This window comes from Pteronotus mesoamericanus, unplaced genomic scaffold (assembly GCF_021234165.1).
Source record: "Pteronotus mesoamericanus isolate MK-2021 breed Mesoamerican mustached bat unplaced genomic scaffold, CSHL_Meso_final contig_493, whole genome shotgun sequence".
Lineage (NCBI taxonomy): Eukaryota > Metazoa > Chordata > Mammalia > Chiroptera > Mormoopidae > Pteronotus > Pteronotus mesoamericanus.
In genome coordinates this window covers 554,827-570,911 of record NW_026555183.1, presented here as the reverse complement: position 1 = coordinate 570,911, position 16,085 = coordinate 554,827, and the positions used below count along the sequence as shown (strand labels likewise).

General features: G+C 57.9%; 1 protein-coding gene across 1 annotated transcript; it reads left to right on the top strand.

Moving 5' to 3' along the window:
- Positions 1 to 354: 354 nt before the first annotated feature.
- On the top strand, positions 355 to 15,471 carry L1CAM (L1 cell adhesion molecule). The gene is made up of 28 exons (XM_054578115.1): positions 355 to 557; positions 3,417 to 3,431; positions 4,075 to 4,180; positions 4,425 to 4,627; positions 5,460 to 5,582; positions 5,697 to 5,867; positions 6,115 to 6,226; positions 6,349 to 6,533; positions 6,679 to 6,810; positions 6,945 to 7,088; positions 7,632 to 7,743; positions 7,862 to 8,028; positions 8,126 to 8,282; positions 8,503 to 8,627; positions 8,788 to 8,898; positions 9,133 to 9,330; positions 9,807 to 9,877; positions 10,067 to 10,289; positions 10,839 to 10,954; positions 11,178 to 11,379; positions 11,475 to 11,597; positions 11,713 to 11,886; positions 11,986 to 12,105; positions 12,228 to 12,383; positions 12,844 to 12,978; positions 13,291 to 13,363; positions 13,471 to 13,482; positions 14,079 to 15,471. Exons 1-28 carry the CDS (start codon positions 482 to 484, stop codon positions 14,308 to 14,310), a joined length of 3,774 nt encoding a protein of 1,257 aa, XP_054434090.1. The 5' UTR covers positions 355 to 481; the 3' UTR covers positions 14,311 to 15,471.
- Positions 15,472 to 16,085: the final 614 nt, after the last annotated feature.

Here is a 16,085-nt window from a genome sequence, read left to right as displayed (position 1 = left end):
CAGACCCACATCCACACTCATGCCCACAGGCACCTGTTTGCTGGCGCATTGAGTTACACATGGGAAAAAAACATGCACAGAGTGGCCTGTGGTATGTCCAGGGGAGCTGGTTCGGGCAACAAGTTGGTGCTGGAGAGGCAGTTGATGGGGGAAGGCAAAGATAGAGAATAAGAAGGGAATGAAAAGCAATTTGGAGGCCCAGCCAGTGCTTCGTCTTTGAGAAGTTGGGGGAGAAGGAGGGATGGGGGAATGGCCAGCGGCAGGCGGGGCTGGGGGCGGGGCCAGGAGCCCGGGCTCGCCCAGATGTTAGTCACTAACAGCCGTCCGTTCTCTCTTCTCCCTCACCTTTCCCTTCCCTCCTCCCCTCTCCCAGTGCCCCCACCCCCAGCTCCCACCCCAAGCCGCCCACCAGCCCCCTTCCCTCTGGACCGGAGCCTGAGCCGGGTCAGGCCGGCTGTGCCGCGCCAGCGCCGCCAGGAAGATGGCCGTGGCGCTGCGGTACTTGTGGCCTCTCCTCCTGTGCAGCCCCTGCCTGCTCATCCAGATCCCCAAGGAATGTGAGTAGCTGGAGGGAGCCTTGGCGTGTCCCTTCATTGCCGCGCTTGGCTCCTCTTTATCTTCTAACTCCTCACCTTCTCTCGGTTCCGGACCCTAACCCCTCCTTTCTTGGGCACGGAGTGGGCAGGAGGTACCGAGGACGTTGGGTATCTCTGGAGAGAAGAGGATGGAAGGCACGGGTGTGTCAGCACCATGGACAGGGAACAGGCGCAAGCAGGCTGGGCCTTTTTCAGCACCGCGGACAGCGGGCTTGGCACCGGACGGCCTCCTTAGGCCACCTCTGTGCTCTCCCTTGTTCCGTTCCCCCCCTCCCCCCCACACACCCTCCCCTAGGGGCGTGACAGACGAGAAAATGGGGCTGTCCCCATTGCTCAACTATCTTGTGCAAAGGCCTGGATTCAAGTTCTGATCTCATTTGATGGGTAATCTCATCTTGGGTCCACGTAGCCCTGTGAACTGAGACAGGAAAAGACACTTTGCAAAAGCCCAGCAAGCTTCTGGATCCTAACAATTTGATGTGTAGTTATGCGGTGGGTCTGGGGGGTGGGGCTGCTGGAGCATTACATTTGTGGGGAATCACAGGTAGGTGTGGAGGTAGTTTGGGAGTGTAGCTAGAGGGTTGTGACCGACCAGGAGTATTTGTGTATGCTTGTGAGTTGGACAGGCTGTATAATTGTATATGCGGATGTGCGTGGCTATGATTGACTAAGTATGGGTCCTGACTGTGATTTTGATTTCCTGTATGAGTAAGTTTGTGAGTCACCAGAACTGTTGCTTATCGGTCAGGTTTGCAAAGGTCTGTAGGTATTTGTTAACTTTTGATTGTAGTGGGTCTTGTATGCATGTGAGTGGGGCCACATGTACCTGGTTGTGTCGGGGGGGTACGTTACGGGGATGGTCTTTTCTCCTGAGTGTGAACAGGAGATGTAAACACTGCTGTAAGTGGCTGTTGGGCTTCAGTGAGGGTCATTTCACAGAGTCACATTTGTGTATCTTGAGCCTGCTCCTTCTATAGCTTGAATCCCCCCCCCCACCACCACCTTATTACCTTTGTCTCTGAGCCTGAACCTGCAAAAGGTCAGTGTCCCTGAGAGATGAGTTGAGGACTAGGAGTGAGGAATCCGACAGGGGCCAAAGGAGGTAGGCTTAGCAGGCACCTGGCATTGGGGGACAGTGAGGGTTTAGAGGAGGTGGTGAGAGGCTGACAGAACAAAGGTTGGAGATGCCCCCATAGATACACGCGTGGAGGTCCATGCAGTCACGCCCATGCAGATTTCCCCAGCTACAGATGCCCACGGATACATGCATGGATAGATCCAGACAAGCCACCTGTTTCCAGCCAGGCACAGGGATACAGAAGGGGCAGAGACCCGGAGAGGACCCATAGGTGGCACGCAGACATGCATACACATGCACACACACAAAAGTGAGGGGTTTAGACACAAAGGAATAGTCATCCACACAGACACAGAGGCGAGTATACAGCACAAAATTGTAAACGGAATGCAAGCATGCACATACACAGCCTTCGGATGTACTCAGGCAAGACACAGCCCTATACAAATACATTGGTGGACACTCACAAACATACCGCAGTACACCCTGCGGCATCCACGCATGTGCCCACTCTCACACTTTTCCACATTCACACGCATGTACTCATCCTACTCCTCTCAGTTGCTTTTCAGGTGTTACCCTGGGCATCGGCCTACCCTGCTACCACACAGGCTGGGCCATCTGGCGGGTGTGTCTTGAATGGAGAGGCAGGGAAAATTTGGAGAAAGGCAGGAGTGAGGAAAGCAAAGTAGGCCAAAGACCGTGGCAGCTCCGAGGCTGCCCTGGCCACTGGCCGGCACTTAGTATTAACCCTGATACAATATGGCCTCCAGCTCAAGCTCACTCCCCAGCCATTCCAGGCCCCTTTGTCTCTTCCTGATTTCTCCACCCAGTCAGTTTTTCCCTATCCTGTAGTCCCTGTCATTGTCTCTTGCTCTTGGGCTGCCTGCACTGGCTCCTCCTCAGCTCAGGGCGCTCTCTGCAGTGTCCCCAGGGAGCCCCCTCCTCTCTCCTGGGGACTCTTACACTGAGGTCTTCTGCAGACACAAAGCTTTCAGAAGCAGCCAACTGCTCCCTTCCCCGCTCTGTGCCCCCACCCTGTCCCTACTCCTTACAGCCACCCTGGCCAGTGCTGGGCTGAGTCCTGCAGCTGGGTAGTGGCTCTGGCCTCAGCCCCACGGAGCTTGGCGGCAGACCCGGAGGAAGGAAGGGGAGGAAACCAAGGCTGTATCAGCCCTATGGGCGCTGGAAACTCAGATACAGCAGGGCCTTTGGGAGGGTTTCACTGGGAGGGGGCAGCTGGGTTCTGAAGGCTGGGCCTGGGTAATTGAAAACACTGAGCTGTACTAATTGGATTAGGAGGGAAGTGCGCTGGAGAAGGGGAGGGTGCATTGGCTGCGGGCTGTCTGCCTCTCAGCTTTCCAAGGCATCCTGGGTGGGGTGGAGGTCAGTTCTGCAGGCCTTGCCAGGGAGATGCAAGTGTCTATCCAAAGTGGACTCCTTGTTAAGGCACGAATTTCTCTCCCCCTGCCCTCTGGCACTGAGGTCTGGCTCCCCTCAGGCACGGCCCCACCCCCAAGTCGGTGATCTGGGCTCTGTCCTGTCCTGGGTCTCGACCTGCCACAGCTCCAGACTGGCATGTGCCTCCCCTGCCATGTTACACCACCACAGCCTCTTCTCCCAAACCCCCCTTCCCCAGGGGGTCCGCACATGCTTGCTTCTTCCCCTGCCGTCGGGCCCCCTGCTGGGACTGTGTGTGAGCGTTTCTCTCCACTTTCTCCCTTGCTGCCTGGATTTCTCAGATGAAGGATACCACGGTAAGTTGGGGGAGGAGTGCGGAAGTGTTTTCTGGAAGGTCAGGGAAGGAGGGAAAGAGGGGGTGCCAGCAAGTCCCCCTCTCCCTGTGTGCCATGTGCCTTGTGCTGGTTGCTGTCTTTTCTGGCTCTGGGGCCCTCGTCTCAAGCCGGTGGCCCACCTCAGCCCCTCCCTCCCTCTGACCTGTGTGGGCTTTGTTCGGTCACTGCCCTGGCCTGACTTATCTAGTTCGCTCCTGCCACTGCTTCCTGGTGCTCCTCTCTCTTACCTTCTCTCCCTGTGAGGGTTTTGTTCTTCTTGGTTTCTGTGTCCTTGGTTTTTCGTTACCTCTTTTATTTTTTTTCTTCCACACTCTTTGCCCCTCTGTTTGGCTTCATCTCCTATAGACATCTTTCTTTGTAACTTTTGTTGCTGTTTTCTCAGTTCTGTCTCTTTGTACATTTCTTCTGTACCTCTGTCTCTCTGTTCACGCCCCACATGCCTATGGTCAAGCTTGTTGGTCTCTCTAGCATGTTCGACCTCTTCCCCGACCCCCGTGGCCCTGAAGCCTCTAGGGGCTCTTCCAGACCCTGCTTCTCTCATGATGGGACAGGGGTTGAGGCTGTGGCGTCATCCTCACCACCACTCTCCCCATCCCGTCCCCAGTGATGCAGCCACCTGTCATCACGGAACAGTCTCCACGGCGCCTGGTTGTCTTCCCCACAGATGACATCAGCCTGAAGTGTGAGGCCAGTGGCATACCCGAAGTTCAGTGAGTGACCTGCACCCTCTAAGCCCTATTGTTGACTCTTGACCTCAACCTCTAATCCTCATGCCTCCCAGGCCTTCCAGCCTCTGAGCCCAGAAGCCTCAGATCTCCCTCATCACCCTCGGTCCTTGCCCTGTCCTGGACTATCCCGGGGGCCCCTGGCTGCTATTGCCCTTGCCTCTGGCCTATTCCAGCTCCTCACCCAGGTTCCAAGACCTCAGTCCTCTGAGTCCTTTTCCGCCCACAGGTACCGCTGGACTCGGGATGGCATCCACTTCAAACCCAAGGAGGAACCGGGTGTGACCGTGTACCAGGCGCCCCACTCTGGCAACTTCACCATCACCGGCAACAACAGCAACTTTGCCCAGAGGTTCCAGGGCACCTATCGCTGCTTCGCCAGCAATAAGCTGGGCACTGCCATGTCCCATGAGATCCAGCTTATGGCTGAGGGTGCGAGGCATTGCAAGGATGGGAGAAAGGCCTGGGGCACATGAGAGGGTCCTGGACGAGGTCTCAGGGGCCTTGTGTGGGAGCTTGTGGGCTCAAGCTTGTTGGCTGACAGAGTGGGTGGAGGGTTGATTCTCTGCCTGCGTCCTCCCTCCCTCTTGCCTGCCCTGTCTCTGTCTGAGTCATTGCCTGGGCTTGGGCTTCTGTTCCCTTTCTACCTCTGTGGTCCCATTTCCTTCTGCACCACCCTTGGGTCATCTCTCTCCACTTCTCCCACCACTCTGTCCCCTTCCCTCTGGTTCCCCTTTCTCTCCCCCCTGTTCCTTCTCCCCATCTCCAACCTGGCCTCTTTGGCTCTGCCTTTATCTGTGTCACCCTTTCCCTGGGGTTTTCCCTCCGCATTACATCCTCCCTGAGCTTTCTGCCTCCCAAGCTCGCTTCTCTCCTCTCTCTGCACCTCCGGTTACCTTGGGAACTGTTGCCATGGTTTCTATGTCAGGATGATGGAAGGGTCTGTGATTCCCACATCCTCCACAGCTCCCCTCCCCCACTGCTGCACGTCAGCCTTCCCCCCACCCATCCTTGTCCTGTCCTGGGGGTGGGAGCTGAGAATCGTGGAGGGTTAACCCTTTAGAGCCATCTGGCCTGTCCATCCTCTCCTGCGTGAAGTGCCAGCCTCAACCGTGAGCCCAGAAAGAACCCAAAGTCTCCGCCTCCCGTTATGTGACCTTCCCTCTCACACCGTCAGTTATTCCTCCACCTTTCCCCTGCCTTGACCTGTCTTGACCAGGAGGAGAGTTGGGACCCATCCTGCCGGCCTCTTTGTCCCTTCTAGGTGCCCCCAAGTGGCCAAAGGAGACCGTAAAGCCTGTCGAGGTAGAGGAAGGGGAGTCAGTGATTCTGCCTTGCCACCCTCCACCCAGTGCAGAGCCGCTCCGGATCTACTGGATGAACAGCAGTGGGTGCCCACAAGGGGCTGCTGCCTGGAGTGGGGGTGCCAACGGGCATGTCTTCCTGGATGGGGCGTGGAGGGCGGTCCTAACCTCTGCTTCTGTGTCCCCAACCCCCGCAGAGATCTTGCACATCAAACAGGACGAACGGGTGACAATGGGCCAGAATGGCAACCTCTATTTTGCGAATGTGCTCACCTCGGACAACCACTCAGACTACATCTGCCATGCTCACTTCCCTGGCACTCGGACAATCATTCAAAAGGAACCTATTGACCTTCGTGTCAAAGCCAGTGAGTCCCAAAGGCTCTGACACACCCCCACTCCTCTCTCACCCTCAGGTCCCGCCCACCCCCTAGATCAGAGGACCTTGGTCTTCTTTGGGAGGAGCTTGGCTCCCACCTCAACCCTGTCCAGACCCCTTCTTAGGTGGCAAGGGCAGAAATGAGGTCCTCCCTCATTCATGTAGCAGAGGAGAAAACCGAGACCCTAGAGGCTCGTTAAAGTGTCCAGAGTCACCCACTCCCTCGCTCCTCACAGCCAACAGCATGATCGACAGGAAGCCACGCCTTCTCTTCCCCACCAATGCCAGCAGCCACCTGGTGGCCTTGCAGGGACAGCCGTTGGTTCTCGAGTGCATCGCTGAAGGCTTGTGAGTCTAAGAGCCTTGGGTGCGGTCGGGCAGGGTCTCTGTCAAGGAGCGGGGCTCAGCAGCCCTATCTTCTCTCTGTACCACTCTCCTCCTTGGCCTCCCTACATCATGGCCTCCGGCAGCCCCACGCCCACCATCAAGTGGTTGCGCCCAAGTGGCCCCATGCCAGCCAACAGAGTCACCTATCAGAACCACAACAAGACCCTGCACCTGCTGGATGTGGGCGAGGAGGATGACGGCGAGTACCATTGTGTGGCTGAGAACTCGTTGGGCAGTGACCGGCATTCCTACTATGTCACTGTGGAGGGTATGGTGCCTAAGCTGGGCTTGACCCCTGCCCCATTGCAAGGCTCCCAAAAATAATCTCTGGGGACCACAGTCTGGGGACTCGCAGGGATGGGAAGAGCTGGCTGCAGGCTGTGGGCTCAGGGCAACTCTCCCCTTCCTCAAAGCTGCCCCATACTGGCTGCACGAGCCCCAGAGCCATTTGTATGGACCAGGGGAGACTGCCCGCCTGGACTGCCAAGTGCAGGGCAGGCCCCAACCAGAGGTCACCTGGAGAATCAACGGGATCCCTGTGGAGGGTGAGAGGGCCTCGGGTAGGGGTAGGGAGCATGGAGAGCCCTGGGAAATGGGAGAAGAAGAGGAGGGTGAGGAGGGGCCTCTGTGTGGCTTACTGCTCTGCTCTGGCCCTCGGACCCACCTGCTGCATGCACAGAGCTGGCCAAGGACCAGAAGTACCGGATCCAGCATGGATCCCTGATCCTGAGCAACGTGCAGCCCAGCGACACGATGGTGACCCAGTGTGAGGCCCGAAACCGGCACGGGGTCCTGCTGGCCAATGCCTACATCTATGTTGTCCGTGAGTGCCAGCAAGCTAGGCCCGCCTGCCTCCCCTTCTATGCCTCATAACCCCCAGTCTGTCCCTGCAGCTCGCCAGGCAAGGCCACCAGGCCAACTCAGCCAGCAACTGGTTCGTCTACCACGGCTGCCTTTCTTTTCTCTGGGGCCCTTCACCCCATCTCCCATCTGTTGCTTATCCTCGCGACAGCAGGGAAGGGGTGTGGAGGAAGGGCAGATGAAGAGGCAGCCTCAGAGAGAAGTCGGGCCCACTCCGTGTCACCCTGACCAGGATGTGCCCAAGGCCAGCAGGGTGGCTCCTCTCCTGGAGCCTCAGGGAAGATGGGGGCTGGGCTAGGAAGGCTCTCAGGAAGGGGTAGACTGTCATGGGGGCCTTGAATAATTGGTAAAGCTTGGGTGGCTTGGATAGGGAAGCACGTCCGAGGCAGAGAGAGGCTCAGCCTGGCGGGAGACTGAGCTGGGCATAGGGAAGCAAGGTGCGCAGGGCTCCCCTGCCCAGGCCTGAATCTGGCCCCTGCGCTGTTTCCTGTGACTCCTCCTCCAGAGCTGCCGGCCAAGATCCTGACCCCAGACAACGAGACCTATCTGGCAGTTAAGGGCAGCACTGCCTACCTTCTTTGCAAGGCCTTCGGAGCTCCTGTGCCCAATCTCCAGTGGTAAGTGCCCGTACCCCAGCAGGGGTGGTCTAAGCCATCTTCTGGCCTAGGAAGCCAGGGAGGGCAGGGGGGGAACACATCGGTGGGTTCTGTGTCAGGCCCACTCTGCTTGTGCTAGGCTGAACGAGGAAGGAAAGACCGTGCTACAGGATGAACGCTTCTTCCCCTACACCAACGGGACCCTGGGCATTCGAGACCTCCGTGCCAGTGACACAGGATACTACTTCTGCCACGTTATGAATGACCAAAACAATGCAACCATTGTGGCGAACCTGCAGGTCAAAGGTTAGGTGACCACTCCCCTGCGATTAGCACTGCCAGGAGGGATGGTCAGGGTCTCTGGAGGACCAGAGTGACCCTCCCTTCCCATCATTGCCCTCAGATGCCACTGAGATCAAGCAGGGACCCCAGAGCACAATTGCGAAGAAAGGCTCAACAGTGACATTCACCTGCCAGGCCTCCTTTGATACCTCCTTGCAGCACAGCATCACCTGGCGCAGAGACGGTCACAGCCTCCAGGAGCTTGGGGATGGTGACAAGTGCGGGCCCAGTCCCAGCCAGGGCTCGGTGGAAGGGGGTAGTGTGGGAAAAGCAGAATGTCTAGACCTCTTGGTCTTACCCATGGGGGAGCGCCCCTGCTTTGAGGGAGAAGGTCCTGGCAGGAGAAGGAAGGGAATGAGCCTCCCTTCATAGATGACATAAAGTGGCGGGTTCACTGGGAACAGAAGGACAAGCATCCCTCCCTCCCCTTCCCACCAGGTACATCATAAATCATGGGCGCCTGGTCATCTCCAACCTGAGCTATAGTGACCAGGGCAACTACAGCTGTGTGGCCAGCACAAAGCTGGATGTGGTGGAAAGCAGGGCAGAACTCCTGGTGGTGGGTGAGTCCTAGGGCGGTGGCAGGCTCGCGGCCTGGAGGCATGGGGGGCACAAGCCTTCGAGCACAGGGGCCTAAATTCACATCACAGGGCGCTTTTGAGCTTGGGGGTGGGCCTCCTGGCTCGAGCATGGGCCAGGGAACCCACCCTCCGTGGCCCTCAGGAAGCCCTGGGCCCGTGCCTCAGCTGGAGGTGTCCAATCGTCACCTGCTGAAGCAGAACCAGGTTCGCCTGTCTTGGAGACCTGCTGATGATCACAACTCCCCTGTTGAGAGTAAGAGACCTGAGCATGATGCCACTACCTCCCCCACTGCCACCCCCAGATAGTCCGCCCTCAGAGCCCTGGCTCCATGACTACCATCTGACTGGGGCTCACGGTTCCTCATGCAAGTCCGAGAATGCCAGTTGCTTGGGGCGCTCCCTCGGGGAGAGCCAGACTTATATCCTTATTACCCCTCCCCCATGCCACACGCTGATAACTCTGTCGCCGGTTCACTTCTTTTGGCAGAGTATGACATTGAATTCGAAGACAAGGAGAGGGATCCTGGGAAATGGCACAGTCTGGGCAAGGTACCTGGAAACCAGACCTCCACCACCCTCAAGCTGTCACCTTATGTCCACTACACCTTTAGAGTTACTGCCATCAACAGATATGGCCCTGGGGAACCCAGCCCGGCCTCTGAGACTGTGGTTACACCTGAGGCAGGTGAGCTTCCTGGGAGGGGGCCTCAGATGCTGGAGTCCCTAGGCTCTGTAAGAAGGGCTTGCAGAGGTGAATGTGCCCAAGCTCCTCTGCTTTCAGGTTTCCAGAGGGAGCGGAGGGTCGGGGTTTCTTCAGGGCTATTGGCTTTTCCAGGGTCAGAATGGGCCATTCCTTCCTTGGTCCTCAGGCTTGGTCCTGTTGGCCAGTGCCTACACCTATGTTGTCCGTGAGCGCCAGCAAGCTAGGCCCACCTGCCTCCCCTTCTGTGCCTCATAACCCCCAGTCTGTCCCTGCAGCTCGCCAGGCAAGGCCACCAGGCCAACTCAGCCAGCAACTGGTTCGTCTACCATGGCTGCCTTTCTTCTCTCCAGGGCCCTTCACCCCGTCTCTTGCTTATCCTCACAACAGCAGGGAAGGGGGTATGGGGTCCTCAGCAGGAGCCCGCAGCATTGATGTGTTAACCACATGTTACTTTTCAGCCCCGGAGAAGAACCCCGTGGATGTGAAGGGGGAAGGGAATGAGACCAACAATATGGTCATCACTTGGAAGGTGAGGGGGCCTGGCCTGAGCTCACCCCTGGACATCAGGCCAAGACCCATGTGTTTGCTGCTCCCCCTGGCTGTGCTAAAGACCAGAGGATGACTGGGGACGTGAGGCTGAGTCACAGGGGAAGGGGGGCAGGTCACAGGAAGGAGCTGCTCTTGGCTGACCACCTCCCCTCCTGCTCGCCCCCTGCAGCCACTCATGTGGATGGACTGGAATGCCCCCCAGGTTCAGTACCGTGTCCAGTGGCGCCCTGAGGGGGTGCGAGGGACCTGGCAGGAACAGACCGTGAGCGATCCCTTCTTGGTGGTGTCCAACACCTCCACCTTTGTGCCCTATGAGATCAAGGTCCAGGCCATCAACAGCCAGGGCAAAGGCCCCGAGCCCCAGGTCACCATTGGCTACTCTGGGGAAGACTGTGAGTAGCGGGTGTGGGAGCCTGCATGTGCCTTCTTCACAGCCTACTCCTCTCCCACTGTGCACCCAGTCCCCGCCTCTCAATAGTGCATCTCTTAGGAGTAAGAATGTTGTCTGAATCTTACATAACCAAAGTGCCATTATGAAAGTCCAGAAAGTTACCATCAATACATTTCTCTAGTTGGCAGCCAGTATTCCAGTTATCAGTCAGTGCTGTCTTTTCCCCCAGTCCAAGGTCCAGTCCAGGATCCCACATTCGGGTCTAGTTGTTCCACTGCTTTCCTGCCCTTGAATGTGGAACATTACCAGATGTTCATTTTGATCACCTGGTCAAAACGTTCTCTGGTTATCCCTCCCTGTAGTTTCTACTTTTCGCCTTTGCAACTAAGAAACAGTCTGCAGGGAGACACCCTGAGGCCGTACAAATGCCCTGCCCCTCAAACTGCCTGTCCCCCATAGAGCATCCAAACCCATCTTCCCCCCCGAGGGAGGGCTCTGGGCTGGCCTCAGGATGCCACAGGCCCTCGTCCGTGTTACTGCCTGTTTCCAGGTCCCCAGGCAAGACCTACGCTAGATGACATCGAAATCCTCAACTCGAGCACCGTGCTGGTCAAGTGGTTGCCTGTGGATCCAGCCCAGGTCAAGGGCCACCTGCGCGGATACAATGTAAGGGTCCAAAGTGTGGAAGCTAAGGTGATCCCCCGGGGGAGGTGGGAGGCCACCAAGAGTGAGAGAAGATTGGAGGTGGGCCTCTGTCACTTGTCAGCCGCTTTTCCGGAGGTCCTTGGGTTGTGAGGAAAGGGTCCCCATTGGGGCAGTGGGTAGCAGGTACCGGGGATCGCTGCTGGATGCCTTCCGCCCCTATGGGGTGTCTCCTGTCCACCTGCAGGTGACATACTGGTGGGAGGGCGGTCAGAGGAGAAACAGCAAGAGGTATGTCTACAGAGGCCATGTGGTGGTGCCCGCCAACACCACCAGCGCCATCCTGGGAGGCCTGCAGCCCTATAGCTCTTACCATCTGGAGGTGCAGGCTTTCAACAGCCGGGGACTGGGGCCTGCCAGCCAGACGACTTTCAATACCCCAGAGGGAGGTGAGCTTTGCACTCTGCACCCCTGTCCCAGCCCCTCCTCCCTGTCCCAGAGTGAGCCTGGGTGAGGACCTGCTACTCGTCTCTGTGCCCTGCAGTGCCTGACAACCCTGCAGCATTGCACCTGGAGTGCCAGTCCAACACCAGCCTGCTGCTCTACTGGGAACCTCCAGTCAACCACAATGGCGTGCTCACTGGCTACGTGCTCTCCTACCACCCATGTACGTATGTTGTGGGCCCAGAGGCCCAGCCCAGCCTGACCAGGAGACGGAAGGGAGCAGGGATGTGGGTAGAGCTATCCGCCGAAGCTGACTCCTTCCTTGCCTGCCTTTGCAGTGGATGATGGGGGTAAGGAGCAGTTGTCCTTCAACCTTTCGGACCCTGATCTCCGGATGCACAACCTGACCAACCTCAGCCCCCACCTGCGGTACCGCTTCCAGCTGCAGGCCACCACGAAGGAGGGCCCTGGCGAGGCCATTGTGCGGGAAGGAAGCACCATGGCCCTATCTGGTAAGGTGGAAGGGCTAAGGAGGTCCCGCCAGGCAACTAGGCCCGGGAGGGCGAACCTTGAGCTGCTTCAAGGTCCCATACCCTCCTCTCGCTCCCCAGGGACCCCAGATTTTGGTAACATCTCAGCCATGGCTGGCGAGAACTACAGCGTGGTCTCCTGGATCCCCAAGGAGGGCCAGTGCAACTTCAGGTTCCAGATCTCATTCAAAGCCCAGGGTGGTGAGCGCAAATGGGGCCTCTGCGGGGGGAGGTGCTCTGGGCCCAGAGCGACTGGGGGCGGTGCGGAGCCAGGGTGCTGCCTAGCGCTCCCATTCATCCTTGCTCCCCTCTCACCCCTGCAGATGAGAAGATGCCCCCTTACCTCCTGCCACAGTATGTCAACTACAGCCAGAGGACCTACACACAGTGGGACTTGCAGCCTGACACTTCCTACGAGATTCGCCTGTTCAAGGAGATGATGTTCCTGCGCCAAATGTTTGTGAAGACCAATGGCACTGGTGAGGCCCCAGGAAGCTTCCTTCTGTCTCTGGCTCAGCCACCACTGCCCCAGGCCCCATGCCATGGCTCCTCTCTCCTCCCAGAATCTGGGTGCCCCTTGGTCCATGGCAGAGAAGTCCAGGCCCCTGCAATGGCCCATTTTAGTATCCTTTTATTTTAACTGTCTCTAAGGCAATCATTCTGTCAGAAGGTCTCCCCTCCTGCCCGCTGTGCTCCAGAGAGTCCCCCTCAAGTGTCAGCTACACGCACACCTCAGCCCCAGGTCATTACCCCCCACCGGACCCTCTGGTGTCTGCGGGCCAGGCCTGCCCCTGCCACTGCCCACTCCTTGAGGGCAGAGGGGTTGTGACAAAAGTGAGGCCTGCCCACAAAGCCATGAACCTGGTGGCATGGGCTTGGGCTGAGGGTCTGCAGTGCCCAGGGCCCCTGTCTCACCCCGGAATGGGCTCTCCTCATCAGGCCGAGTGAGACTCCCTCCCCCCGGCTTTGCCACCGAGGGCTGGTTCATTGGCTTCGTCAGCGCCATCATTCTCTTGCTCCTCATCTTGCTCATTCTCTGCTTTATCAAGCGCAGCAAGGGTGGCAAGTACTCAGGTAACCCTGACCCTGGGCCACCCTATATCCCTTCCGCAAGTCCTCCTTTGTCTCCTCCTGAGCCTCAAGCAAGATGGCATGGGCATGTTGGGGGCAGGCAGGGGACCAGAGGAAATGGCAGCCAGGCCTGTGTGGGATGAGTGCTACCCCCTTGAAAGTTTCCTGGCTTCTGAGAGCTGCCGACACGGTGTTGGGGGCGCTCAGAGCACAGAGGGAGAGCCTCACCTATGACCCCTGCTGGGGGATGGGGCCCAGTGTCCAGAGACAGGCTGGGGCTGGAGAAGAAGCTGGCTCCTCTCTGTGTGTCTTCAGTAAAGGATAAGGAGGACACCCAGGTGGACTCCGAGGCCCGGCCGATGAAGGACGAGACCTTCGGCGAGTACAGGTGAGCTGGGGGTGGAAGCATTGCCAGCCAGCTGCCCAGCAGTGCCACCCTTGCTTTCGTATCTGACCCTGTCTTTCTCTCTCCCTTGTGCTGCCGGGTGACATCAGGTCCCTGGAGAGGTAAGGCAGGGGTGGTGGGAAGATATTGTCCGACCCCTAGGACAGGGACCCTCCTGTGGACACCGTGTGCTTGGGAGTGCCACTGGCCCCTACTTGCCAAACTCTGCACTCTCCCAGCCTTCTGACCTGGCAGCTCCTTGTTTCAGAGACAAGCCAACACCTCCAGCTCTTGTGCACTCTGACACCCAGCTTCTAGGCCTGCCTGTCGCCTTCCCAACTCCTCCCCTGTGAGCTCTGGAAGGAGCGCCTAACAGCTGGGCAGGCGCTCCTGTGTGGCTCACTTACAGGCAAGGAGCCAGGGCCCCTGAGCACCCCAGGCTGAGTACCACTCGCTCCCTCACATCTGCCAGGACTCTGGGTATACTCAGCCCTTGCCCTTCTGGTGGTGTGCGTGCCACTTGCCCTCCCAGATGTGTGTCAAGGATGAGAACCTCTTCCTCACTGCACCCAGAGCAAACGGAGAGCGGACAGAAGCTGGGCCACTGGGGCGCCACCGTGCCTCCCAGCCGGGCTTCCTCCAGGAGGCCGGCACCTGTCAGCTCTTGCTGGGCTCCACTGGGCAGCCTCCCACTCCCTCCCGCCCTCTGCCCCTGCAGTGACAACGAGGAGAAGGCCTTTGGCAGCAGCCAGCCATCCCTCAATGGAGACATCAAGCCCCTGGGCAGTGATGACAGCCTGGCTGACTATGGGGGCAGTGTGGACGTCCAGTTCAACGAGGACGGCTCCTTCATTGGCCAGTACAGTGGCAAGAAGGAGAAGGAGGCAGCAGGAGGCAACGACAGCTCAGGGGCTGCCTCCCCCATCAACCCTGCAGGGACCTTGGAGTAGTGGGGTCCAGCCAGGCAAGGTGCAGCCCAGGGCTGGGCGGGCCACAGTGGAGTCAGAGGCCAAGACCCCGCAGCCCGATGCCTGTTCTGGGCCCCTGACCTTGGGACTGAGGCCCCTTCCTGTCGCCACCAGGCCTCACACCCCACCCTCTGGCCCTGGGCCAGTGGGAGGCTTGAGTTGGGAGCAGAAGAGAGGAGCTCACTGCCTAATCCCCTTATGACTACCCACACCCCACTTTATTGCCAAAACCCAGCTGCACCCCTTGTTGGGCACACGCTGCTTTGCTCCAGCTCGGGGGCTGGCTGATCGCTCAAACATCAGGAGCCTTCAGGTGCTGCCTTGCCAGCCTTTGGGCAGACAGAGGCCGTGGTGGTCGGGGAGGGGAAGTGGAGATGGCTCCACAGGTGTCTCCCAGATGCAGCCTGGTGGGATCTTTTCAGGACTAGGACTGGCACCTTCTTCCCCGGCCACTTTGTGGCCAGCCTGGCTGGGACTGAGGATAGAATTTGGGTCCCCACCATCTGCTCTCTTCTCTTTGCCATCTCTGCTCCAACCGGGATGGGTGCTGAGTAAGCTGGCCACGGGTGCAGGAGGCCATGTGGAGAGCGCAGAGTCCCCACTTGCCAGTATCACCCTCCTCTGGCTGCCCACCGCACCCCGTGGCTGGCTTTCAGGAGCTCCATACACACGCTGCCTTCAGTACCCATCAGACAACATCCAAGTGGCCTCCATCACTGCCAGGGTATGCGGTGGGCACACCTCCTTCCCACTGCCCCTGGCCCCTGCCTCTCCCAGCTGCTACCACACTCTAGGACCCCTTAGCAGCCCTGCCACCCCCCGGTCAGAACAGTTTCCTTCCTCAGCCTTCCCTTCTGCCCACCTTGGGAATGTAAATACACCATGACTTTGACAGTTCCTACCCTTGCCCTTTCCCCATATGCCACTAGTGTGTAGGCAGATGTCTGAGTCTCTAGGTGGTTTCTAGGTTTTATAGCAATTAGCTTTGATGATCCCATCCCAGGAAAAATTAAAAAAAAAAAAAAAAAAGGAAAGATGGGTTCTCCCAGCTCTGCTGTGCTCCTGCCAGCAGCCCCTGTCTCCCTGTCTGCCTTTGCTTGGTCTGTTGATGAGCCCTTTACAAAAAAACAAAAATATATATATGTACATAAATATCAGAATTATAACAGGCAAATAAAAACCTGGAAACAAAGAGGAACTGTTGTCATTTTACTGAGCATGGCTTCTCTGCCATCTCCCTCGTTCCCTGCAGTAGGCCAACTCTTCCTCCCTCCCCTTCCAGGCCTTGCTGCCTGCTCCTCTTGCCCCTGCTGGCCTTCAAGGCAGCTCCGGGTTATCGCCATCATTGGACTCCTCATTCCAGCAGTGGAGCAGGCGCTGGAGCGTCTCCCTCGTCTAATGTGACAAGCAACCTTCAAGTGCCTGTCTGGCTCCTGGCTTCAGTGCCCAGATGGAGTAGACCTCCCTTGGTGCCCAGCCCTTGAAACCACTATGTGCTTTATTATTTTTTTAAAGAATTTTTATTTACTTTTAGAGAGAGGGGAAAGTAGGGAGAGAGAGGGAGGGAAATATTGACACATATGTGAGAGAAATGGCAAGGATTGCCGCATGCCCCCTACTGGGGACCCGGCCCACAACCCAGGCTTGTGTCCTGACTGGGAATCGAACTGATGACCTTTTGGTTTGCAGGCTGGCGCTCAATCCACTGAGCCACACCAGACAAAGCATGCAACCAGTGTGCACTTTAAATGAACGAC